Source organism: Rissa tridactyla, chromosome Z (genome assembly GCF_028500815.1).
Source record: "Rissa tridactyla isolate bRisTri1 chromosome Z, bRisTri1.patW.cur.20221130, whole genome shotgun sequence".
In the NCBI taxonomy this organism is placed as follows: Eukaryota; Metazoa; Chordata; class Aves; order Charadriiformes; family Laridae; genus Rissa; species Rissa tridactyla.
The window spans coordinates 31,837,174-31,864,062 of NC_071497.1; the positions used below are offsets into that span (position 1 = coordinate 31,837,174).

The 26,889-nt window shown below is 42.0% G+C and overlaps 1 protein-coding gene across 1 annotated transcript in view; it reads right to left on the reverse strand.

The window, feature by feature from the left end:
* RAD23B (RAD23 homolog B, nucleotide excision repair protein) overlaps positions 1–19,664 on the reverse strand; it is a 39,356-nt gene extending 19,692 nt beyond the window's left edge. The window contains exons 1-3 of the mRNA XM_054185128.1: positions 19,288–19,664; positions 3,416–3,497; positions 652–731 (exon numbers count right to left, since the gene is read on the reverse strand). Of these exons, the coding sequence (XP_054041103.1) occupies positions 652–731; positions 3,416–3,497; positions 19,288–19,353 (228 nt within the window). The 5' untranslated portion in view covers positions 19,354–19,664. The remainder of the gene's footprint in view (positions 1–651; positions 732–3,415; positions 3,498–19,287) is intronic.
* Between the last annotated feature and the right edge of the window lie 7,225 nt (positions 19,665–26,889).

A 26,889-nucleotide genomic window follows, 5' to 3' on the forward strand; every position in this document is an offset into this window, starting at 1 on the left:
AGGACCTCTAGCTCCAAAATTAACTTCCAGTCTCAAGACAGAGACGAAGCCAGTTTTATTCAGATACCAAGGGTCTGGAATGCCTAGAAAACCAATGGCTTCATTCTGGAAGCAATCTGGCAACTGGTTAAGAGCAGAGATACCTCACGTCACAATCATTCCCTTTAATATGTCATTGCAGTCATTCAAAACTCACAGGTTTGTTGATTGGCATATGTATCTTTTCTCTACTAGTTGTCAAGCTTAAAATGAAACAGCCATGAGTTTTGAAAAGCAACATGGCAAGACTGGAAGCCCTGTGTACAGAAGACTTAGCAACAAACTATCCAGGTTCCCTTCTTACTTTTAATAATATCACTGAAAAAATAACAGCGAGACAAGAAAGAAGAAACAGTAAAATCAGCCACTAGCAAATTTTTTTCTTTGATGTAAACATTCAGCACAGAACAGCAACAACAATCTGCATAGGCAAACTAGGACTGTGAAGCAATATTTCATATCTATTTGCACAAGCATTTATTTTTACTGTTAACCAAAATTTCATGTGACCAAATTCCACTGGTTTTAAGATTAGACATACACACTCACTCATCACATCAGAAAAAAGAATGGAATGGATGCAATTTCCTTTTCAGAGATAGGACTACTCACTTTTGTCACCATAACCACCACAAAGTTCTTCTCATCTATTTTGTATTCTTTAAGAGCAGTATCATCATCAAGGATTTTACCTGGCAAATAAACAGATACAAATTAAGAAGTTATTTAACATATAATTAAGTGATCTTAGGATTCCCTCATATAAACACAATTTAAAAAAACCCACACAAAACCATGTTTTATGCAGATTTATAAACATTAATAACCCTATAAAAAGTTTTTTTGCTATTAAGGTTTGGCAATAGAGCTACAAGTAATTTTCCTCCTATGATGTTCGCAGTACTAGTTAACTTGAAGGCCAGTGCCATAAGTGTTGAAGATGCTTCTAATAATTTAAAACGGAAGCATTAAATCTAGAGAAAGATTTATTGGACCTGTAACACAGACATAAATAATGTAGAGAAAAGGCTTTAGCATACAATAAGCTTAACTGAGTGACTTACACCTGCTTACATTCTCCAGACACAGTAAGAAAATTCCTTCCTGGTTATCTGCTATTTGTCCTTCAGATGTATTAAACCAGCTACAGTTCTCTGCCACAGACCAAGTTTATCTGTATTAGATAAATTTGTGACTTTGCAACTTTAACAATTTGCTCTTAAAAGAAGGCCAAAGCATTAGAAAAAGCTAGAACAATTGCATATCCTGCTACCTTGATAGAAGGATGAAAAAAAAATCATCAGGCAAAACCAGAAATATTTGTTTGTTACGCTACCACTTCTGACATCTCATAAGCAGAGATGGTACAGTGGCAAAGTAGATTTGCCTTACTAAATTTACAAGAACTAAGAAACACATTAAACCATATAAACTTTTTTTTTTAAGGATAAGCTCATTTAGGGGCAGTACCACAAATCAGAAAATTAAGTCTGTATTTCAGTGAGTTTTATAGTACCTACTTCTACTACAGAATTTTCAGAAAATATTTAACTATTTTAATTGATTGATTTTCTGAAGACGTGCCAAGGACCGCTTCCCTATTTCAAGAGGAAAATGCACATTTTCACAACCGTTCTCGATGCCAGTGGAATACGTCACTTAGCTGTAACTAGCAGGACACATCCTCATCCTGATGACTGCAAGGAAATCAAGCAGTGCATACACATTATGGCACCTGGAACACAAACGAGGTGCCACTGTCCTACTCTCCACTGGTTCCACCAGTCTTGCAGGACAAATACTCATGAACATATTATATGTGCTGTAATAGCAGTAATACCTGTAGCAGATGGTGCAACATCTGACTCAGAACCTACACAGGTTTACTTGCAAGTTTCTGGTTTACAGGCACTTTGGGGAAGGAGTTTGCACAATGTATATATGCAGACATCCTATCTACTGAGGATGTACCACTCTCAGGGTTTCTAGACTTCACCCTAAAACAGATCTACCTCAGCACTGATGAGCATTATCTTTTTTAACAAAATTTGCAAGCATTTTTAATAGCAAATGGTATACTTTTAATCAGGTTCAGTTGGGATACCAATACTGCTTTATCAAACTATCCAACAAATTCTAAAGGTCATTTTAAGCAAAGTGAAAATGTCATCAATACACTCTTCTTGTATCTCTTGTCCAAGAAAAAAAAAACATAACAATCTTTGGATGGTCTTCTATTCTAAATTGTATTTCCTACATTTCCTACTGCTCGTGAGGATCATACAATGCTGTAGATAAATTCTGGCTTCTGAAAATACTCATCACATATAATCTTACACAACCCTTGATTTTTTTAATCAGAGAAACATAGTATTAAGACTGTCATACAATTACATATATTGCTCAAGCCCTTCTGCCTTGTTCATATTTCTTGATTATACAGGCGACTTTTACCTTCAGGTTCTTGATGTGCTTTCCCTTCACTGCAGTACAAGGGACATAAAACCTGCTAAGAAACATAGTCCCAAGAGTCCGTACAAACATGGAGAGACTCATGACTTCTCTGCCATTAGCATATTTCTATTGTGATCAGTGGCTTTAGCTTATGAGAAGTGGAAAACCAATACTGTTTACAAAGCAGCACACTGAAGAAGTAAAGAGACCACCAAAGTTTCTTTCAAGCACAGTTTGAGAGGAAAAAGCACTAGAAGGGGGTATCGGAATAGAATTTTTTAAGTTCTGACATGAAGAGAGAATGAAAAACTGGATCTTTCTATGAGGGACAGAATGGATTAACTTCATGTCTTTATCTAACATTCACTTGCATTTTGCTAGCACATAATACACGTTCCTAATGGCAGAGCTTAAAAGTATTGAAAGTACCTTTGTATAGCAAGGATTTGATGGTGGTTTCTTTTTTTAAAAGAAAATAAATAATCTGATTTTTAGTTCTCTGAGGTATATACAGGAACACTTCAGCTATACACAGCATAAACTGAACAAAAGACAAGAGTTAATGCAGAACATGAGCTGTGACCTGCTTAAATCCTGATTTCTTTTGACAAAAGCTATTTCTACTTCATCTAGCATACCCTAGCCAGGACTAAAGCTGTTAGCATATCATGCTATAAGAGCAAAGATAACAACAGACACACATGTATTAAAACCTGAAGAATTCTGATTCAAAATTAAGAATTCCCTTAAACAACGAGGTTTGTTGTTGGTTTGGTTTTGTGTTTCGTTTTGTTGGGTTTTTTGACCTTTTTTGCATTTCAGTACTTAGAATCTTTAGAAGACTTAACATTCACATCAAAGTCAAAGAAGAATATAAAAAATAAGGTAGATTCTGATACAATATCTTCAGAATATCCATTACCTGCATAAATTAGCTTTTGGCCAGCTACTGGAAAAGCATCTTTCCCCCTTTCTGATTCAATCTTCTCTTTCAGTGCCTTCACCTAAAGCACAGAAAAAGTCTTAGTGAAAAAAAAAAGTTTCGCAATACAAACCATTTAAGTATACTTTGTTCTAAGTTTTAAATACTAAAAAGTAGTTTTCAGTCATATCTTGATCATGTCACGTTCATCAGTCTTCCAAAGACGTCATTGTAACCACTCACACAAATAATCTCTTCCCAAATAACCTCTTGTGCTTAATCAAATGAGGTAAGCAATTTCTCCATGAGAAGTCTTTAGGTATGAGTTTACAACACAGTGAAAAATTGAGAAATTTAGGCAAAAAATGCTTTTATCTACTGACCCATTTCCCCTCCCGGTTCTTTCTGTGAATACAGGGGGTACACATGCTGATGACAGAAAGCTGATGGCTTTCTTCATCATAATGACTCTTCAGGGAATGCCTGTGTTTTTGGTAAGCTCACCATGACATTCGACTTAACTCACTGGAATGACCTGAAGCCCATGCAAAGACTTGTGCAAACTGTCCAGTTGTTCGTTTTTCAACTCTTTCCCTTCCCCTGTAATTTCTGGAGCTTTGCATAGCAATTTTAAGACGGTACATGAAAGCATTTTGCCTTATTTACTTGCATATGCAGACCACTGACATATAGTCCACGCTTTCAGAGCACCACATGCAATAATACCTCAAATGACACTGTGTTAGTTGTCATGTATCAGAATGCCCATATTCTCCAGAAAAACTGCATAATGCTATCCTGAGAAGATAAAGGATGTTGCTGTAGAAGCATTTCTTTACTGATACATTTGAAATCATGTTTTAAGGCAAACTGCCTGTATACAAACATTGATTCTTCCTGCTTTCTGACAGATACTCCCAATATACATAAAACAAAGACAACCGAACTGCTACGATCTTATTACTACAAACTAACTCCATCTTCTAAAGTTGTTTGGTTTTTTTTCCCCTGAGTATTTATAAGCTTTTTTTCATGGAATGCTGCAATTGAGATGCACATACTTAGCTATTTAACCAGCTAAGCACATGAAAATGTCTTTATCTTGACAGCTTCATCTGGCTGGCAACTACTTGTGCCACAGGTAGCTGTAGTATTACCATTTTTTGTTAATTTTTAAAACTGTAGCTCACTATTAGGGTTGCTTGAGTAGTAAATACACTGAAACAGTATTTTTAGCTGCTAAATGGTAAATATTTATTCAAAAGTTAAGCTTTGTGATTCTGTGATTCTACGATTTGTGATTCTCAGCATAATTAAAATCTGCCATCCACTTCACATGCCAGTAATGTGTCCTGGCTTAACTTTATTCTTCTGTAAATGATGTCCTAGACCTCTGTGTTACCTATCTCCTTTTCCTTCATTGTTCTCCTCACTTTTCCTCCCTCTTCCTCTCGGATTTTATTTCTGTGTTTCTTTATCAATCTCTTTACTGGACTAATCCTTTCAGTTTGGATGCTTGGTCCAAAAGGGATGAACCAAACTTCAACACTCACAATGGAGCTGCATCTTTTCACTTGCTGAGGGTGCACTCTATCCCTTCATCCAGGTCATTGATGAATATATTGAAGAGGACTGGGCCCAGTACTGACCCCTGGGGAACATCACTTTTCACTGACCTCCAACTAGACTCTGTGCCCCTAATCATGACCCTCTGAGCTCTATCTTTCAACCAGTTTTCAATCCATCCCACTGTCCATTCATCTAACCCACACTTCCTAAGCTTCCCTATGAGGATGCTGTGGGAGACAGTGTGAAAAGCCTTGCTGAAGTCAAGGTAGACAACATCTGCCACCCTCCCCTCATCTATCCATCCAGTCATGCCATCATAGAAGGCTATCAGATTAGTCAGACATAATTTCCCCTTGGTGAATCTGTGTTGACTACTTCTGATAGCTTTCTTTTCCTCCACATGCCTTGCGACAACGCCCAGAAGTAGCTGTTCCATCATCTTTCCAGGGATGGAGGTGAGTCTGACCAGCCTGTAGTTTCCTGGGTCTTCCTTCTTGCTCTTTTTGAAGACTGGAGTGACATTGGCTTTCCTCCAGTTCTCAGGCACCTCGCCTGTTCTCCAGGACCTTTCAAAGATGATGGATAGCAGCCCAGCAATGATTTCTGCCTACTCTCTCAGCACTCTTGGGTGCATCCCACCAGGACCCATGGACTTGTGGATATCCAGTTTACTTAAATGATCTCTAACTTGATCCTCATCAACCAAGGGGAAGTCTTCCTTCGTCCAGACTTTTCCTGTTACCTCAAAAGTCTGGGACTCCTGAGACCTGGCCTGAGCAGTAAAGACCGAAGCAAAAAAGGCATTTAGTAACTCTGCCTTCTCTCCATCCTCTGTCACCATGTCTCCTGTCTCATTCAACAAAGAATCATAGAATAGTTTGGGTTGGAAGGGACCTTTAAAGGTCACCTAGTCCAACCTCCCCTGCAATGCGCAGGGACATCTTCAACTAGATCAGGTTGCTCAGAGACCCATCCAACCTGACCTTGAACGTTTCCAGGGATGGGGCAGCCACCACCTCTCTGGGCAACCTGGGACAGTGTTTCACCACACTCAGCGTAAAAAGTTCTTCCTTATATCTAGTCTGAATCTACCCTCTTCTAGTTTAAAGCCATTACTCCTTGTCCTCTCACAACTGGCCCTGCTAAAAAGTCTGTGCCCATCTTTCTTATAAACCCCCTTTAAGTATTGAGAGGCCACAAAAGGATCTCCCTGGAGCCTTCTCTTCTTTTCCAGGCTGAACAACCCCAACTCTCTCAGCCTGTCCTCACAGGAGAGGTGCTCCAGCCCTCTGATCCTTTTTGTGACCCTCCTCTGGACCCACTCCAACAGGTCCATGTCTTTCCTGTGCTGAGGGGCCTACAGCTGGACGTAATACTCCAGGTGGGGCATTATCAGAGCAGAGTAGAGGGGCATACACATCATCCAGTGACTCCATGATTGACCATCCATATCCAGAGCCTCATACCTGTTGTACAGAGGCACTTGGTGAGGCAAGGTAGGCAAGGAGGGGGTTTGCCTGCATCCCTGAGCGTAGACTTGCCTCCATTCACTCCTTCCTTCAAGCTACTGCCTTCTGCCTGGTGGGGGGAAGGATACAGGATTCACTTGATCTTGTTTTTTTTCTGATGGCTGTTCCTATTTCTGTCTCAAGGAGGGCAGAGCATGGCTCCACTAGCCTATTTCTTTCTCAGACTCCCTGATGGTCCTTAACCTTTCTACTTCCTCTTGTAGCTGTGACACCAAGCTGAGCAGATCATCCACCTGGCCACACATCACACAGCTGTTCTCACTACTGCCCGCGTTACTAGTGAAAGGCTCTGGCAGACCCTGTAGCCTGAGAGCTGGATGGCTGCACGGTTTTGTGGAAACTCTGTCTGCACAGCCACATCCATTCTGGCAAGTGCAGAGGACATTGCATTCTGTCAGCTGAATACCATAGCTCAGGTCCTTCTGTGAGGGTGATGACCATCAACTGAACTCACATCTTGAGCTGGCAGGGTAATGACACCCTCCCTGCGTGCCCTGCCACGCAAACTGCTGTGCAAACTGACACCCCATGCTCTGTTTGCTCACTCTGTTGGCCACGCTCCTGGTAACTCGCACTCCCCAGGCTGCCTTTATAGGCAGGGGGTGGCCACGGTTGCTCTGGCAATGGCCAGGCCTCATCAGCATCTCCTGAAAGAGCTGCCAGATGCTGGCAGGTCTCTCCGCTGCCCTGACATTTCCCTACCTCAAGAAAGCCCCCTGTGCACTGAGATCTGTCATTCTGCTGTGCATCGGACCAGGTCTGGAGCAGCTCTCCTTGGCTTGAAGATTACACTGTAGTTCTAACACATCTGGTACTGCCGCACTGGAAGGTGGTGTCACCTCATATTCAAACTTCAATAGTATACAGTTAATCTCTGATCCCCACTGTGTTTTCACACAAGTTAGACATGATTGTTGAAGGGTGAATGAACTCATGCAACACCCCTTGACTTTCCAGTTCTTTGATATGACCATGTATGGGACAATGCAAATCTCTGTTGGTCCGCGATTGTAATCAGTGCTCCACCGGAGTTGCAGCCAGCACTAATCAAAGTGATACCTGTAGTTATACTGCTAACACTCATTCTAAGAGTCTAGGCAGTTGAGGTATCAGAGAGGTATCATTATTCATTTCCACAGTAACAATGCTAAATATGCAATGTCCTCATGGATCCTTCAAATATCTGTTCCTCAAAAATGTCCGTGCCTAAGATGCAAAGCTAAGTCCCATTACAGCATCATGATGTTTACAGTTTCCTTTAGTGAGACTGAATTCAGGTTCTACTACACACAGCTTCTGCTGGCCTATATATAGTAGGAGTTAACTTACCTATAAGTTACTGTTATCCTATATACACTATTAATACACAAGGTCCAGTAGAAGTACTGCATGCACTGCCTGCTAGACTCCTACCCTGACTGAGCATGAACCCTCAGGTTCCACAATATTACACCTGTGAAAAGTAACTCAGCAGCCACAGGCAGTATCAGCCCCATGGACATTCAAGAGATCACACTTCAGCTGTAGAATCCCCTTTCACAGTCCAAAAACCCCCTTCGGATCCCATTCCTAACATAATTTTTATTAATGTTGTAGTTTAGGTCATGACAGACTGAACACATACATTAATTACTATGCAATAATTGGATCCACATGAAGGAGTTTGGTATTTATTGCCTTGATGAAGTAGTTCTTCTTAATGCAAATAACATTACCATGTTCTGTGAAAGCAGTTATCTCTGCTTCCCTTTCTGACAGGAGCAGGGCTGCGAGCAGTCGGGAGGAGCAGAATGCCGAGTTGATGGTGCCCACAGCCTTTGTTTGGAGCATGGTGACTCCAGCTGTGCAAGCTTGGTCCCAGGCATCCCTAGAGGTCCTACAGAAGCAGGTGTCATGAACCACAGAGGTACCGAACATAGGAACAAGCTACACATTTGCTCCTCAAAGAACAGATGCAATCTTTGGCTAAAGCCTGACAATACAGTGGCCATGACTAGCTGGTTAAAGAAAGTTGAAAGAACTGGAAGTGCTGAAAAGAGAAGGCCGTTACAGTTTTCAGTACTGTCATCTTTTTTCTCTGTACTTGCCATATATGTCCATCAGTTTAAGAACAGGTAATATACTAAATTCAAACACAAATTACTTCAGTTCTCAGGCACATTTTTCCAGCTGACAGTTTACAAAAATCTAAAAGAAATTTAAGCTTCACATACCTCAGCTAATTTACAGTATTTCACTAAATATATCCATAGACACACTGTTTGCAAAGGCTAAGGTCATTAATATAGGCCTCTCATTTAAATGGACATTCACTCTACTGTGAACTATTACCATACAATAATATCTTATGTGTTATCATGATTGACAGTAACTTAACACATCATGAGCTCCAAGTTACTAATTAAAAATTCTGTAATGTAGTTCAAGTTGTTCCTATAAAACTGAAAATACAAAAAAAAATCAAGTAACTTCCAGAAAACACATTTCAGAACATTATTTAACTGTTTTATACAGAATATTAATTACATAAGGGAATCTGTCATATCTCAAATGAATCCACTTAAGTGATCATTCCTATTTAAAGGAGAAAGCTAAAAGGACTTCTACTAAGGCCAACTCTTAACTACTGTAGCTTGAATCTGCATGAGAACACAGTCAGCTGCAGACATCAGCATTCTCCTGTTAGAGACAGAAGTTCAAGAAACACTCAGGCTAAAAGTTTTTGTAAACAGTGCCTGCCTGCTCTTTTGGCTTTCATCACAGCCTAGGGTAAGAGGCCAGAAACAATTTCTAGGGGATACAACAGTAACTCTCAGAATAAAAAAAGGAACGGATGTCAGATACCTCCAATTTAGCAGTAACATGCTAATGGCATAAAATTTCCTCTTGTAGTTCTACCTGGTGTGACTGAAGACTTAGCACCCACTAACGAGAAGATAACGTGCGCCCTTAATTCTGCCAACAGAAAAGAATACCTAAAAGCGCTTCCTAAACACCCTGTATGTCAATCAGACACAGTAGCCTTAACCACCCTCATTTTGATTTAAAATGCAAATGCTCCTTTTTCAAGGGGGGGGGGGGAGAGGGAACGAAAAAGGTAAGAGAAGCCCTCTCACTGCTCTTTAGAAAGGCAATTGCATCTTCCAGCTACTGGAACAGTGAGCTGCTGAGAAAAGCAACATCCTAAACTTTGCCTCTAGCAAATTAGGTCACTGAAAATCTATACTTCAGCATCACCATCAGTTCAAGGTTATTAAGTGAAAATTAATTTTCGGAAAGGACACCCCAGTACACTGATCTGTCAAACTTAGAAAGCAGGTTTAAGATATACAGTCAACCTCTGCACCCATAACATTATGACATATTTCTCAAAAACACACAGATCCATAAACCAAACCTCCAGGCTACCTAGCTTTATTTCACCCGACCGGAGTTCAAAATGTGTTTCAGTCCTCAGAGAATCTCATTCTTCTTCTGCCCTAATAAATTTTGCAGCAGAATAAACGGAACCTATACTTTATGCCAACACCTGCAAGAATGAGCATTAATTCATCTGCAAACACCTTAAAGATTTAGAAACAGCACACTTACACAGGACAGTGACCAACTTACAAGACGTTCTGCCCCCTATAAGTTTAGATGCGAAACTCTCCCTACTATTTAGGGACTGTACTGAACACAATGTCCTCAAGAATAGATGCCATGCAGACTGCTTGATTAAGAGACAGATCTGATCAACTCCTAACTGAAAAATTGAGGTCTTCCAAAGAAATACCAGTCCCTAACTGCATACTAGCTGGGCATCCAAAAAAATGAGTTATATGAAACCGCTCGTGATAAGTTGCACAGTTGTTCCCTACAGTTATTTTAACCAGCTAAGTAAGCAGGACACATTGGGTTCCATCAAGGTAAGTAGTTCCCATAGTTCAGTACATGGATCAAAATCCCTCCCTTCCCTCTCACACACCAGTTTCCATTTCTCCTACCTCACATACTATTCTAAAACAGAAGAGGAAAAAAGTTAGTTGATTCAAAGAAACAGCCCATAACTCCTAATAAAAAACCAGAACAGTATACTACTTCCAGTATAACTGCACAGGCTCTACCACACAGGCAAGATAAATTTCTGAACTTCTTGAGATCTATAGAGAAACTGAATATAAAACTGAAAAGGATCCCTTGAGACATCAAGCCATGTATCCGCCTTCCACATCACAATCTTCATCAGGAATCTGATGCACCTTAAGCTGAAGCCAAGTAAGGTCGTTTGTTACTTCTTCTACCATAAGGCTGCTACAAAGTTTATTCTCATGTTAGAAGCCCATTCCTAATTTCCAGCCCAAATTAATTCATGGCCTATTAATACCCATTTGTTCCCACACTGAACGTGTTACAATTCCAGCATGAATAGCCTTCCCACCTCCCATGGTGCTTATCACTGTAAAATATTTTTACAGCATTATCAAATCTTTCTCCCAGCCTATGAGCTAAGCTAGCCAAGGCCTTTTAGTTTCCTTTCTTGTGGGAATCTCAGTGTTCCATACCTTCCTACCACCTCTTTCCTGCACCTGCTCTGGTGGAAATTCACTCCCCTTGGGAACAGGTGGCCTGCACAAACATAGCGGAGTGGCATCGCTAGACTTCGTGTAAGTTCCAGGTTCTTTGAACTTCAGGGCTTCATCTTTTTAGTGAATCCAAGTCATTCACCTATGCCACTCATCTGACAGCCATTTCAAAAAAACTGACTTCCAACCAGACAGCCAAGTACAAATATTAAACTTTCTATTTTTCTATTGACTTGTACTCAAAATCATCAGATTCTTACCGAATTAATAAAAGGACTACAAAGAGAGGGACTCCAAGACTAACTGCCAACTTACCTACAGTTTAACTTTTTGAGAAGAAACTTCAAGCAGAGGGTTTTTTTAATCTACTTTATAATTCTCTACCTATCTCCAACTTTTCTGTAATATACTAATGGGTACTTCTGTAATATACTAAGACTTTGGGAAAAATCATTGTTTAGACAAGGACCAAGGCTTTCAGTCCAAAGTGTTTTGCTCTCCTCCTCCTCCCTGAGGAAGGACATGCTAATCTAAACACTTCTGTTTAGAACATAACATTTCTGAGTTTTCCCTCCCGCTGCCCTTGAAAACACATTTACCACAGATTATACTGCCATACAGACACTACTAAAAGTCAGGTGATGTTGATGCAGTTGTATCAGACAATAAGCCAGCTAGTGAAGCTGACCAGTGCAACAGGTTTTACTACCCTTAACCAAACTCCATAATCAGCAACAGATTAATGGCATATATTGTGCCTACTATTGAAATGTCCAAAGGATAAGAAACTACTCAGCTCATAAGTAAATGCTTTATAGTAGCTTTGCTGATAAGAACACATTTGTTTCTAGCTATTTCTTTCTACAAATAGTAAAAGCAGATTTTGCTGGCACAAACCTATAGTAATCTCCTACATTGTCTTCCTAAACAGGACGCTCGTATTTAGTCAGGAGACCACCTCGACAGTTGCATGAACAGATTACTGCCCTACTTCTGGTCCCAAGGGCATAACAGATACAGTAACTGATAAGAACCATAGGAGAGGCACAGTCTTGTGAATCCAGTCAGGTTTACAAGGTTAGTGAGTGACTGGAAAAAAAAAAAAATTGTACTCAACTAAACAAGGCACTTAAAATTATTCCAATATTTAAAAACAGACTCACAGATAGTATAACGCATTCAGAAACTTCTGTATTTACTATTTGCATGTACTGAAGTTTGTATACAAAGAAAGAAGCAGCACGGCCTGGAAGATAAATAGTCTGGATTTGGCAAGGTACAGATCCAAATTTAGCTCTGATATTTTCTTCCTGAGCAATTACCACTGCTTTTCTAATTTCCTCTCCAAAACTGAGCTCATCTACACCTAGGTGAAGTTTATCAGCCTAGTAGCTGCTGTTATACATTGCCCAGAGATCAAAAAAATTAATTTCTGATTTTAAAGTTGGCCTCTACACAGCTCCACTCTGCATTTTAAAATTGATCTGAGCCCTGTTTAAAAGAGGAGACACTAGGGCCAGTTTTCTCATGCTAAATAGCAACTAAAAGAGCTGAATACCTGCAGCTTTGTACTGACTTATAAACACATAGACTTCAAAGGGCTGGGGGCAAACTCAGCTACCTGCATCTTTCAAAAAAGAAAAAAAAAAAAAAGGGCAGAAAGATGTGGCTACTGACAGCTCCGAGTGCTCCCTATGAACGCACAAGGGCTTGTTTTGAGAAGCTAGCTTACATTCACTGAGTGGTAACTCTTGCATGGTCATGTTAATTGGCATAAACAACCCACCACTATCTTTAAGCAGCCAATTTTTACAAGGATATTCTCCCAATGAGTGTAATAGCAATAGAGTGGTTTGAGTATGAATAAAAGACAAGACATTTTAAGTAATTATAAAAAGACACTTAAAAAACCTTTCCCAATACAGCATACTGACAAACTAGTTGGAGGGGTAAAACAAGTTTTTTTTAGATATGCATTAATGGCCTTAATTTAAATAATCAAATAAAAAACAAGTTAGAAATACCAGGTGTGAAGCTCAGACATTCAAGGTGGGGGGACAGAGATAAGAATTGCAGTCCCAGTTCTGTTCCTCTCCCTAAGCTTAACATGCCTCTGGTACAAAAACACATGGAATGACAGAGACAGGGAGAACTAGAGTCAGTCAGCCTTTACACCACACTCTGACTCGGAGTACTTATAGCAGCCACAAGCCCTTTCCTCTTCATTTCACATTCATTTGATGCTCCCTGCAGGGCAGCATACAGAGGAGAGCTGCTGAGGCCTCCTGTCTGGTCTTTACAGGGCCTTAGATAAGACATGCTGCACTTCACCATACCCTGTAAAATAAAAAGTGATTTGTTTCAGTGACTCCACTCCATTCAGGCATCCTGTCAGCAACAGGGGCCAAAGATACAAACCTTGGTGGGAGAAGACATTGGCAGCCATATCCTTCAGCCGTGCAAGTTTACATAGCCCTATAGATTTCCCTTCAGGAAAGTATTTTCCTGTGTTTCAGAAATACAATGAAAACACTTTCAAAAGATTTGCCAGCAAACATGCCCTTGTATGCACAAGGGCAGCAATGAGACTGTAGACAGTAGCATGATCATCTGCTCACACTATTCTTTACTTAGCATATATTCCCCTCTCCCTGTAAGTTCCAAAGGAAACACCTTCCAGCCTGTAGTTACCCATATCAAGGACAGATATCTTTGCTTACCTATCATACCTGCAAAATAAACTTTAAATATAAGACGCAATTATGTAGAGAGCTATCCCTAAGTACGTACAACCTGTATGTTTAACTTCTCAGTTTACCAGCCACCTTGGGAATGGTGGTCCAAGAAAGTTTGGATTGTTGAGAAATACAGCACATAACATCGACAAGTTATTAAGTACAAAGGTCAATTTTTCTTGCTGACAGCTCCACTGGATAGGAACATTACAAATACAATAGTTGTAAAGTTATGGTCATAGAGCATTTGAAAAAATGGCAAACGTAAAAACATATTCTAATATGAATAAAATTAGTTGTATTCATAAATCATGCCATCTTAACTCTTCCTTTATTAAATTTTAAAAAATAGGTGTCATTCTCCCCAAAGTTCTGTGGAAATTATGTTAGAACACTCACTACAATTCAAGGAGAATATTCCCAAGTACGTGAAAGTCTAACCTTCTTCAGCCAAGAATTGTAACAACTTCCCTCACTTGAAAATTCTAACTCTAGCCAGGAAACAGGGAAAAAGACCAGCTACTGAAGAAAAGCACTAGCAAAAAAACCCGAACAGTTAATAAAATAAACATGAATTATCAGAGAACATAAGTTGAAAATGCTAGAGTCTGCAAAGAAAGTATAAAAATAACAAAAAAGATGAAAATGCTCCCTGAGACTCTTATTCTGGTAATCTCCGAATCTACCATTTTTGCAGAGTCATCTATCAAACCTGAAGCAGCAAGTACAAGCCCTTCAAAGTCACACTTCCTCTGACTATGCAAGTACATACCAATAAAATCCTATGAGATGCAAGAGCACTGTAATAATCCTCTAGAAAAGGAGAAAGACACCTGCTGTAAAATCAAAGAAGAATTAGAGAAAAACATCAGTACTTGAGACAGAAAGACATCTTTAACCTAGAAGCATATTTCTGGATTTGAACAGGATCATGAGAACACTTTTCCTCTAATCACGAATATTATGAAATCTCATGGAAATATAAAAACAATCCTCTTTAACAGTAACTGTTGCAGGACTAACCTACACTGAAGCACATGTAGGAAGGAGGTCCTCAGAGTAAGTTCACACTTCCTCAGAGGTCACAAGCCTCAAAAGCAGATTTTCCCATTTCACCCTCTGGCTCTTAAAGAACTGTTTCTGAAGTTCGTTCTTCAAACAAATAAATTACAAAATCATCAAAACAAAAATGACAAATACTATATCTATTACTTTTCTATCTTCTTACATAAAAAAAAAAAATTACTTTCCTACAAGTTAGATATATGACTCAGAATTCATCCACTTATACAATGAATTGTGCTAGTCCTTATTCTTCACTACTGCTGCTAGACCAGGTGTTTTTCCAACAGAAGCCCACAGTTTACCAGGAGAGCTCTGAGAAATATGACCAATGCCTTTTACAACAATGCATTATTTGTTTCCATGTGTCTTTCCTAGCCCCAGACAGAAAAAGAACTGATGCAAAGTATGCTTTAAAATTACACAGGCTTTCAGTACTCATCTCCTTTTTTTATTAGATGCTTAAGTATAGTTTTCAATATACCAAATACACACGTAACTAATAAAATTTTGTGGGTTCATGAAGGGTATTCAGTTTTGTATGGGTTCACAATCGTACTCTATCCATTCAGATATTAGTCTGCACTACTTCAGAAATTTATCACTGCGTGCTCTGAAGAGAATTAAAGCAGCTTGTCATTTTACCATAGACACCCCCCAGGTACATATTAAAAGTACCTCCCTTATATGCACCACCTCATTGTTGGTACAAAGCCAAAATGTTTTTTATAGCCCCTACAAATCAGAAAATACAAATTCTTTGCTATGTCATTGTCTTTTGAAAAATGAGAGTAGTATCTCTTTTTTCCCTGCAGTATACCTGTTTTATCTAGAAAAATTAAATACGTGCCAAACTCACTTTTTCCCTATTACATACCCTTTGGATCCTCCTCCTGGAGCACACTCCCCACACATTTAATACAGCTTCCATTAGTATCTAGCCTAAATTTCTAAACTTAAAAACCAGGAGTTTCCAGCACCAAAGGAGCATAACATTAGCATCCAAAAATCCCCATACCACATGATTAACAATAAAGCATAAACAAACTAAGGATGCACCAGAACATAAAGAAGTTCAAACTTCCACAACTAAGTGTCCTGCTGACACGGTATTAAACAAGCAGGCATTTCCTGGGTGTTTATTGTGGTGGAACAGTGAAACGTGAAAGCCCATACTGTGACACACAGACTGCAGCAAAAAGACTACTGACATCCTGAATATTCCTTGCACTTCTCTGCATTTTGACAACCAGGTTTTTAGGTTAACAGCACAGGGGAGCTGGAAAAGAAACAGGACAAACTTACTTTCAACTGGTATTTCACTTTCACAGCAAGTTAAGAACGTCTGTTCAGATTTTTTGCAAGCCTATTTCATGTCTACATAGTGATAATTACAACAGAAGTGCTAGATTTAGAAGCCTACAATGTCATCACTGTCACCTCAGACAAGAGATGTGGCTACGCATGTCTGCATCAGCTTCAGACAGGGCTTATTACTTGCTCCTAACACAATGCTTAACGTATTTACTCTCTCAGACATTCAGCAAACACAAGCAGCAGCTTTTGTAGGTAAATGCACGCTTTCATTTTTCCTGGTTAGGTTTGAATGCTCAAGTACCGAATCAGTCAAAATATTTGACAGTCTTCATCTAGCACTTTCACAAATAAGAATAATCCATGCTTTAAGTCCAATTTTTATTCAGTCAAAATACTCAGTGGTCAAATTCTTTACAACACAACTGAACCAAAACTAAAGTCACAATATAAAAAGCATGTTTTGAACTTTAAAATTCAATTGTCTGATTAAGCAGAGAAAAAAATAAAGTCAGTTGCTCGTATAATAATTAGTTATTATAAAGTGTGTTGCTTCAAATTCTCACTAGAAGTTTTGTTAAAATATTCCTTTCTATTAATGACAGCTTTCAGTTACAAGCATAAACTCTTGTTAGAACACTGCCTAACATCAAGTCTCTTCAGATTAATTTTGTATTGAGAATAAGGGGAGAAATTGCTAGAATCAGAAACCAATTTTAGAGAACCAGAATCCAATTTTAGAGCAACAAGTTTCATAGGCCTATCACAACTAGATGATTTTTGGCCTTGTCACAGTAAAGGGCACAGCTCCAAGTAAACAAGCCTATCTCTAGCAGAGAAACACACACATACAGTACAAAGACTAAGAGTAATGTTTCCTGAACTCCAAAAAACAAGCACATTTGTTTCAAGATGTTAGAGAATTAATCTAAGAAACCAGTGCAATTAGCTACAATTAGTATTTTTTCAAAATCAGAGAACTTTCAAATATATACTTGTGAAACACTTGCTTAACAGATTAAATTTTGAATTATTTTCCAATTTTGATAGGTTTGTTTTCTAACTGAAGTTTCAAAAGTGTTCTTCTCTTTATTAAGTTCTATGATTTATACTTTCAACAAGAATTTCTTTGTAATTTTCTAAAAAGTAGACCAAGGAAATTTAAACAATTTTTTCATCTCCATACCTCTGCTGATAATAAGATCAAGGCCTCACCATCCTCACTTTAAAAACAAAGTTCTCCTCAAATCCTACACATATTTCATCTATCTTACCACCCATTCCTAGACAAAACATGAAGTATTAGGCTCATGAGAAGCGTTGTTTCAGTTACTGACCTACTGTAGCAATTACATTTATAAACACAGAGTGCAGTCTAATTTCCCATAATCCAACTTCTAGCTAATGCATTTTGCTGTCTCATATGCAGGTAGGGGTTTTGACTGGCAACATTCCTTTACTCGTCTCCTTGATTTTATTTCCCAGGACCTTAATGAATACAGACAACAGGAGAAAAGATGAAAAGAGAGCTTTTCTCAGTAACAAGTAAGGTCTAATATTTTAAATCTTAGAAGGTTTCTAACACATGCTTCAGCTAGACATTTGCCATCTCCCTCTGCCGCTCTGTTCAACCTCCATTCAGCCCAACTTTAACTGTTATACTTTATTTTTTTTTTTAAGATGGAAGTGGCAAAGGATAAACCAACAGAATTCATAAAAGCAGATGTAACGTTTCAGAGTTTCGCTGCCCAGATGTCACATGAAAGGCTGCTGCAGACACACCTTCAGATGCTAAACTCGAAGTCTTTCAAAAGAAGGCCACAAGGATGCCTGGACTTGGCTACCAGAGGCAAACATTCGTGCTCAGGCATGTGATAAGGCAACTTCCAACTCTGCAAACTCACTTCAGGCCCTTCCTCTCATCTCAGAACGCTGCATTTCCCAGAGGATTTTTCAGTAGGCTCCCATGTACCAACAGAATACATTCACCTGCAACCAAAAGCAGTTCTCTCCCTGCTCCCACTCTAACGAGTACAGAGATATGCAGTCGCTGCAACCTGCCAATAAGGGAGAGTAACTCTGTAACAAACCTTGCCACACACCTAAAGTCCTGCTCTGCAGGAGACACCAACATTAACCCTACCGCGGTCAGCAGAATGTCTCATGCCCTCCCTTGCCTCATAAGCACAGACTGACGACAGCAGCTCACGCTGTAGAGAAAACAGTAAAGCCTCCCCGCAATCACCCACCTTCATCAAACACAGTATACACTTGTTTAAGCGTACAGGGATGCACCTAAGAGCAAACGCTGACGAGCTCCTCTACAGTACACACTCCTGCAGGGAAGAGCCCTACAACTCTCCCTACATTCCCTTTCCAGGTGAGACTCTGTGGAGAGCAAGCACCACATCTTCCTTCTGCTGCACCAACCTCCCCCACTCCCAACGAGAGGCCGTGACGCGCTCCCAGCGCTCCCCATGTGAAACAGCAGAGATCACTACTTTGCCCCATTACCCACTAATCCACGGGTGATGGGCACTATATTCCTGAAAGGAAAAACTTTAGCTTCCCATAGCTCTCTCGTCGGAGAAGAAGGGAGCCGTCCTCCCTCCCACCTTCGGAGCACTCTCCAAAACAAGGCGGGAAGTCCACCCGCTGGGGTACCGGCCACCACAGCCCCTCTTTTCCTCCAGCCACGAATGGTCACCCTCATCCCGCGGGAGACCACTCGGCACCCCGAGGTCAGCCCACGGCCGCCCGCAAAGGCCCCGCATCGCCCCCGCCTCCCCCCCCCCCCCCCGCCCAAGCGCCCCACTCCTCTCCCCGCCATGCCGAAGCTCACGACCCACCTCCCCACACCCCCAAACTCCTCCCGAGCGGCCACTGCCACACCGCCCCCACACAACCCAGCCCAGGCCCTCACCGAGGCGGAGGGGTCCGTCCCCCCCCTTCCCCCATCTCGTCCCCCCACCCCCACCCCAGCACTCCCCACGGCCGCGGCCCGGGTCGTGCTCCCTCCCTCTGGGAAGGGGTAGGGAGGCCGGAGCCCGTGAGGGGAGGCAGCGCGGCCCTGCCGCTGCCGCCGCGCGGGCCCGCACCGTCTCCTCGGGGTCGATGTCGATGTGGAAGGTCTGCTGCTGCAGCGTCTTCAGTGTGATCTGCATGGCGACAGCAGCAGGCCACCCCTGGCGCTCCGGGCAGCCTAGCGGGACAGGCCGGGAAGAGGACTGTGAGCAGCGGGAGGAAGAGGAGCAGGACGAGGCGGAGGCGGAACAACGGCTAGCCTGGTGCCGCGGGGCTGCGAGGCACCAGTTGCACTGACTGCGCGACGGCGGGCGGAGCGGGGGCGGCACTTAAGCCCCCGCGGCCCAGCCACGGCGTGGGGGAGCGAAGAGCGACCGCCGCAGGAATGGGACGGGACTGCGGCCACCGCGCTCCTCTCCCGCCCGCCGAGATCCGATAAGGGCGGGGAGACGCCGGCGCGCATGCGCAGCCGCCCTGGCCGTGGGGCGTCCGAAGTACTACCTGAGGAGCCGGTAGTGCGCGGCGGGCTCAGTGCGCAGGCGCGGAACGGGTCTGAGGGAGGGCGGGAGCGGGGTGTCTGAGGCGGTGTGCGTATATACCTCGTTTATAAGGCTTTTTTACACTTTTGTTCATACATACGTGTTTGGGGGGGGGGTGCGGAGGGCTGCAGCCTTCTCCTGCAGGGTGGCTTGTGGGTGGGGTGGGGTCGCCGAGGCCGTGTCCGGCCGTCCGGCCGTGGGTTCCGCGGTGGCGGGCGGGCAGCCGAGGTTGTTCGGCGTCTCCTGGCTGGCGTGTGTGTTGGGAGACGGCTGCGCTGCCGGGCGAGCCATCTCCGCGTCCCAGCGGGCCCAGGGGCGCGGGTTGCTCTGCGGGCCCACCATCGCGCCGCAGGCAGTGGCCTGTCCTTCCCCGTCTCTTCCCACAGCGATGCCGTCAAGGTGCTGGAGCCCTTCAGCCTGGGCACAGCTCATCAGCAGCATGGGGTAGTGCAGAGACCTCAGCTGACAGGCCAGGAAAGAAGGTTAATTGTCGACACAGCAAATCTCCCGTTCAGTGTGGTGAAAGGCCTTTCTCCAAGAAGTTGCTAACAACGTAGTGTTACACCTCGGACAAGCTTTTTGAAGGCCAAATGTCTTTTCAGAACCGTGACAAGCCTGTCAATGAGCATACTGCGAAAGCTTAGACTAATTTTCTAGTTATCCCAGGCTTTATAACTAACATTTATTAATTCTTTGTATGCTTTTCCTGAAGTCTGTATCGTCTTTGCTGCATTACCATTTCCACCTCATTTCGATCCTGTGTGTACAGATAGGGACCCCAGGAGGTTAGTTGCTCATCACAGAAATGTGCAGTGGATGGGACAACGTAGCGCCAATTCCGCCAGTGCTGGTTTCAATAGTTAGTGCTTGCCTTTGGTGGGTTATTAACGACCATTTTACTCAGAACTCCTTGAGCAGTGAAGAGAGAGCCCTGCTACAAAGAACCTTTAAAGTTGAGGCAGCTATACTGGTAAAAGAGACCCCTGCCCAAGCTGCTTATAACCTCTTCTATCAGTAGATGTGGGGTCTCCCAGTGCATTTTCTTTGTAACCAAGGCCGTCTTTCTCCAAAACAGATGCTCAGGTTAGTCTGGCTAAATACTGTAATTAAACTCCAAGTTTCTTCATATTGTGTAATGCTTTGAGGAGTTCTACTCTGCCACATTGTCAACATAATGTTTGTAACAAAAAAACCCATCTTTTAACTCATTATCACAGTAAGCTTGGCTTCGAAACAATTTCTTACCAGCAGCGCAGCAGAGCAGGGGCCAGCAGGCTGTATTGGAATACAAAGGGGAAGTGGGAGACACCTCTCCCTGCAGGAGTGTATGTATGTGTACGTGCTACACGCACAGCTGGTGGTGCTGCTTCTGTCATCATCCAGCTCAGGCTCTGACACACAGCTGCTAGACAACCAAAGCCTCTTTAGGGCTTTCGCAACCAAAAAGAAACTGCTGACTGTTGCTAGTAGGAATTCAGCATTCTTGGCAGCACAGAATGACTTGCTTGCATTGCGTGGAGAGCCATTCAGAAAAAAAAAAAAAAAAAAGAGGCATGAGATCAAATATTGCTATTTTTTGCATGGGTGGTTACAACTTAAAATAGGCTGCTTGTTCACTTTCACTATTGCCTGACACCAGATCTAATTCTGTATTTTGCAGATAAAATAAAAGGGATGTTTTTAAAACTTCTCATTCAGCAGTCTAGCATATATAAATGCTGACCTTCACATGCAAATGAAAATACCTCATGCTGAGGGGTTGTGTCAGTTTCACTACTCTTTTCTGCTCAGACTGTGTTAAATGTAAACTACTCATTCTGATTTTTGTGGTTGCTGGTTATAGTGTGAAACAGTTCTGCCCAGTTTGTGGTCGGACGAGGGTTCATTTACGTGGAGCCTGTTTAGCTCTGCTGTGAGAGCTAGTAAAGCCTCAGCATAACTGGGAATCAACTCCAAAGGCTGTGAAGTGCTAAGGATAAAGTTTTTCCGGACTGTTATTTGAACTTTGAGCAAATAGAATGAGGGGGAAAAAAAAAGCTGTGGGTTTGTTTTTGTTGTTTGGTTTTTTTTCGCTTTTGAGTGGTACAGGAACTTAGGACGACTCACTATATATGGGGCCTAAATTAAACAAACAGGTTCTTGGTGTTTCCTCTAGCTCAGCCCCTTCAGCTCTTTGAAATAGGTTATGGCAGAGCTTGACTTTCCATGTCTTTCTTCAGGCTGCTTCCCATCAGTTGCAGAATTGATTATTTTTTTTTTCACAGACTACTCTAGTCTTTCAGCTTCGTAGTTCCTCTCCTTGACAACCAGTGCTAAGTTTGGTTTATTTTTTTTTTTTATTTTGTGTCTGAAGTATTTTGGGTAACTGCCCTGTGTTCAGTCTGGAGTATCACACTTACTGACTTCATTTACAACAGTTTGTATGCTGAATCAACGAGTATGCAAACCTCTTTTGTGCAAACAGAAAAACGTACATTGAAAGGGATGTGAAATGAAGCCCTAGAAAGAAAGAAGTTAGAAAGAAGTTTTAATGACAAACGCATACAGTGATTACTTTTTGCTTTTCAGAACTCCTGGATTTTTGTTTACACGTAGGATCCTGATCTCCCCGGCACAGTTACTCCAACTTCATGCCACCATGGCTTCATCCTGCTCAGCTCTTTTCGGTTGTCCGTGATTCCTAGTAATTGCTGTCTCCCAAATGGAGGTGTATGTGTTCATACAAACAAAATGTGGTAAGGAAGATAACTGGCAAGTATTTGTGCCTCCAGTACACCTTTCCCTGCGGCCAGGTTTCCTTATGAAACCCCAGTGCTGCTGGAAGTTGGAAAGATGTGCACAGTTCAACCACACAGAGGTGGGGACGTGAGTCAGCGCTGTCCCCTTTCTGACTGAAAGAGTTCTCTGAAGCTTAGGGTAGGTCATCAGAGTGCGTATACGTGTTGTGGAGCCCACAGCAGCTGGCAGCTGGAGTCTGTGACCTGGTAGGTCTCTCTCAGTAGTGTTATATTTAATGGAAACAGAATCTGACAGCTGAGACAGTGAACGGGTCTGATGCAAGCATGCTTGTGTACAGCAGGTGTGCAAGGACCTGATTCTCTTAGCTGCTGGTGGCGGAGTAAAAACAGTTTTGCTGTTGGTGGTGACAGACCACAGCCCTTCTGCTAATTTTGGGAAGCCAGAGGACCAGGGTCTATTGTGCTTGTTCACTTGTTGTGAGAAATTACTTTGTGAAAAGAAGCTTTGTAACAGTGTCTCATGTTACCAGGAGCAGTTTGAATGTAAGATAGTAGCAAAAGCCTTGAAAATGTGGATGTGTGATACATGAGCATCCCCAAGGCTATAAAAAAATGACTCGTAGTCAGTTACTGGTCATGAAAGAAGTACAGCCTTGAGACCTGAGAAAAACTATAATGAAGAGAAAAAAGAGGAAGAAGGTAAGCAAGAAAAATGTTGAGCAACAGGATAATATGCCTGACAACCTGGGAAAGTAACACCTTCAAGCCTCGCACTGCGTGAATTCTGTCAGGCAGAGGCATAAGGCTAAGACCCTGCTTAGAGAGTCAAACGTCTTAGGACAAGATCTCACCACTGAGTGAATTTTCTCACTACACGTACTAGTTCAAAGGTGTGAGCATGCTCCTGGCTTCAAGGACCCTGACTGTTACAGACCCTTAGACCCAACACCATTGTACAGGGCTGTGTGTAAGATCAGTGTGTACATGTCTTGTGTGTTTTCACCTCAGATTATGTGTATTCCACCTCTTCAACCACCAAAAAATTCCCTATTGCATGTTACTACAGTTTATATTGTTACTCTTAGTAAAAGGCTCTGCTCTTTCTCTGGCAAACATCACGGCAAACATTTTCATCAGTCACTGCTCGTGGTAAGTCAGTGCATTCAATCTCTGCACTAACATGCAATAAGTACCTTGTCATGCCACTGTCATAGATACCTGTATGTTATTAAGGCTGCCAATCATTATTAGCATTACCATATTTTTAATAAGTCCTACCCAGATATTAGGACCTATGGCAGATAAAGAATATGGAGGTAGTTCTCACCCCAAAGAACTGACAATCTAAGGAAGCAAGGGGTGAAATAGTGCTTGCAAGAAAGCAGCCCTTTCATAGCAGAAGTTCTGTTTCAGACCTTTTGGAGGTGAGCACTGACTTTTCAAAACCAAGTGAGAAGCGACAGGAGCAGTAGCATGGCCTGCACAAGGACCTGAAGGTGGAGAAAGCAGCTTAAATTGGCTGTGACAAACAGGGGGGAGGTATGCAGAAGAGAATAGTCCAGGTGGATGCCTGTGAGGCTGGATTCCAGCAGATGTGCTGCAAAAGAGATATGGGAGAAGGAGGCAAGATTTTGAGCTTTGTGATGGTGGTTAGGAGGAGCTGTTACTTAGGTAGACGTGTATAAGGACTCCAGAAAGGCAGCACAGTCTGGAGCACATGCTGGTAATGCAGAGGTGAGGGAAAGTAGCAGCGTGACTGGCAGGCAGTAACATGAAGAGCTCCCTCCTTACCCTTAATGAACGGCAGCATTTACACCTTTCACAACAAATGACCTATCCCAGGAAAATGTTTCAAAAGCAGGCATTTTCCACTGGCTGTTGACATTAAATGGGCATGAATTAGTGTGAGGTGTCCTAGGATGTAGTGCTTATTTTTCCATTAGGGTGAGATTTTCCATTGAGTTCCATTCCACACGCCTTTATGCAGAGCTCCCATTCCCTTTCTCTGTAACATGTATTAGCAGAGAATGCCAGTGCATTCCTTTCAGGAAGGCTGAACCAACCGCAAAGCACATCTCTGGAGTAGGTGAGCCAGTACTTAGATTCCAGTTTGCAGTAATTGATTCAGTGTAAATTAATTCACCCTTCATCTAATTCTGCATACAATTGGGAGCTTTATCTGTCTCCTGTTGGCAGCATTATTTCTTTCTACTACAGGAATAATTCAGAGGTTTACTTGAGGTATGAAGCCACTAACAACCTTCCACAGCCATTCTCATTTATTGTGCAAGACAACCCTGAAGCACCTTCACACCGTGTTTGTCATGATAGTAAAGAGCAGCTGCTCAGGTTAATCAGCTTACTAGACCATGAGGTATTAGTCAGTGACCATGGGAGCAGTGGTAACTTGCAGGAAGGTAGTTGTAACCACTTCAGCCACTACCAGCTGCAGGCAGGTGTTACTTTTTGTTGGCTTTATCAATGACCTCTCATGTCTGCATGGCTTGAGGTCTGAAAAAAGTCATCAAAAGGGACTGGAGCCTTCAGACTTGGAGAAATCCCACTCCGAAGAAGTGGTACTCCCTTGGCTGAGGGAAATCATTGTGTGCATTTTCAGCACCACAGCCAAAAGCATGGAAATTCCCATTAGAGTTTCCATCAGTACTTTGGGACCATGGTTGTTAGCACTGCAGTCTGCACAGGAGCACCCGTAGTTCATACACACTGACATAAAGTTAGCATGAGATCAAAATGAACCCCAGCCTTTAGTGATGAAAGGGGACTGAAATTTCTTTTAAGTAGGGATTCATACTTGGTGTCTTTCATGTTGAGAGCGATTGCTTTTTTGTTGTTAACGTTTTAGATTGATTGACACTCAAACAGCTGCCAAGAATACTGGGAATTCTCTATAAAATAACAGTGTGGCAAGTGCATTAGACTATCATCTTGACAGGCTTATATATTTATTACACTAATTATGTGGGTGTAGTAATTGCATTAGGAATATCTAGATGATATTTCCCATCTGTAAAATCAGTACCAGGCATGGGTGAACCCATAAAAGATTTCTCAGCTGATGCTAATCTGCAAATTTTCCTTAAACATATCATACATTTTTTCATTCAGTACCAAAACCTTTGAGTTTATTTTTTTTTCCCATATACACATATTTAGGTGCAGTAACTATAGTAAGTCCACAAACTTCCTAATTTGAAATCACTGTTAATTCATTTTACCCCATTTATTAAAGAAGGAATGGGCAAGGGTTGGGGAGAGGAATCTCAATTCAGGGAGTGGCTGCAAAGCACACTGCCTCTGAGAGCTATTCCTAGAGCATTGCTTCTGACTGTCCAGCTTCACACCAGCACTGTGCCTGCAATTAGAATCTAACCCCTTCATATATATTTTTCTATGTTTGTTCATAGGTTCTCTTGCAGTCATAGCAGTGTCATTTTGCTACTCCAGGATATGAGGTTTTCCAAGAAAGGCCATGTGGGAGCTTGAAGTTGAATACCAGGCTGCATACCGCATGTTGCCCAAAGCATTTCAAAAGAGACATCTTCTTCCAGGCTTGTAACAGTCAACGGCTAGTGATTCTGGAAGCTTGGCCCATCAGTGTCAATGCCTGGAAGACCCTATTGACTGGGCATCAGAATTAAACTCTGTAAATCTGTGTATGCATAAAGACTACTTGTCAGTGAGGAGAGGAAGGTAGTGAATTCTGTATGCTTCAAGGGAGTTTATTTGGAAATGCACAGATCTTTTTATTCCTGTTGTGGTTTAACCCTAGCAAGCAACTAGGACTCTGCAGCCGATTGCTTACTCCCTCTTTTCCCCAGAAGGGTGGGGAGAAGAGGGAGAGAGGGAGGAGAAAGGGGAAATGGGAAAAAAAAACAACCTCCTGGGTTGAGATAAAGGCAGCTTAATAGAACAATACTGGAAAAGGAAAGTAACAACAATAATAACAATAATAATGAAACAAGTCACTCTCACTGCCTGGTGAACTTCCCCCCACCTTCTCCCCTCACCTTTCCCCCACCTTCTCCCCTCACCTTTCCCCCACCACGGCTTGTCAACCTCCATTTATGTATTGATGATGATATCTATGGTATGGAATATTCCATCCGCCATTAAGTTGTTTTGTCTAGGCTCCTTTTCAGCTGCTGTGGGAAGTTGAAAAAAATCCTTGAAAAATATAAACAACACCTGGCAACAACTAAAACAATATGGGTTCCTCACATTCCTTTCATATCAAATCTGAAACACAGCAACCACTAGAAAGGAAATTAACTCTGTCCCAGCTGAAACCAGGACAATCCCTGAAAAGTTTCATTATTTAATCACTGGTTTCGTTGGAGTGATAGACAATTGAAAGGGAAGGGAATAAAAATGATTTGGG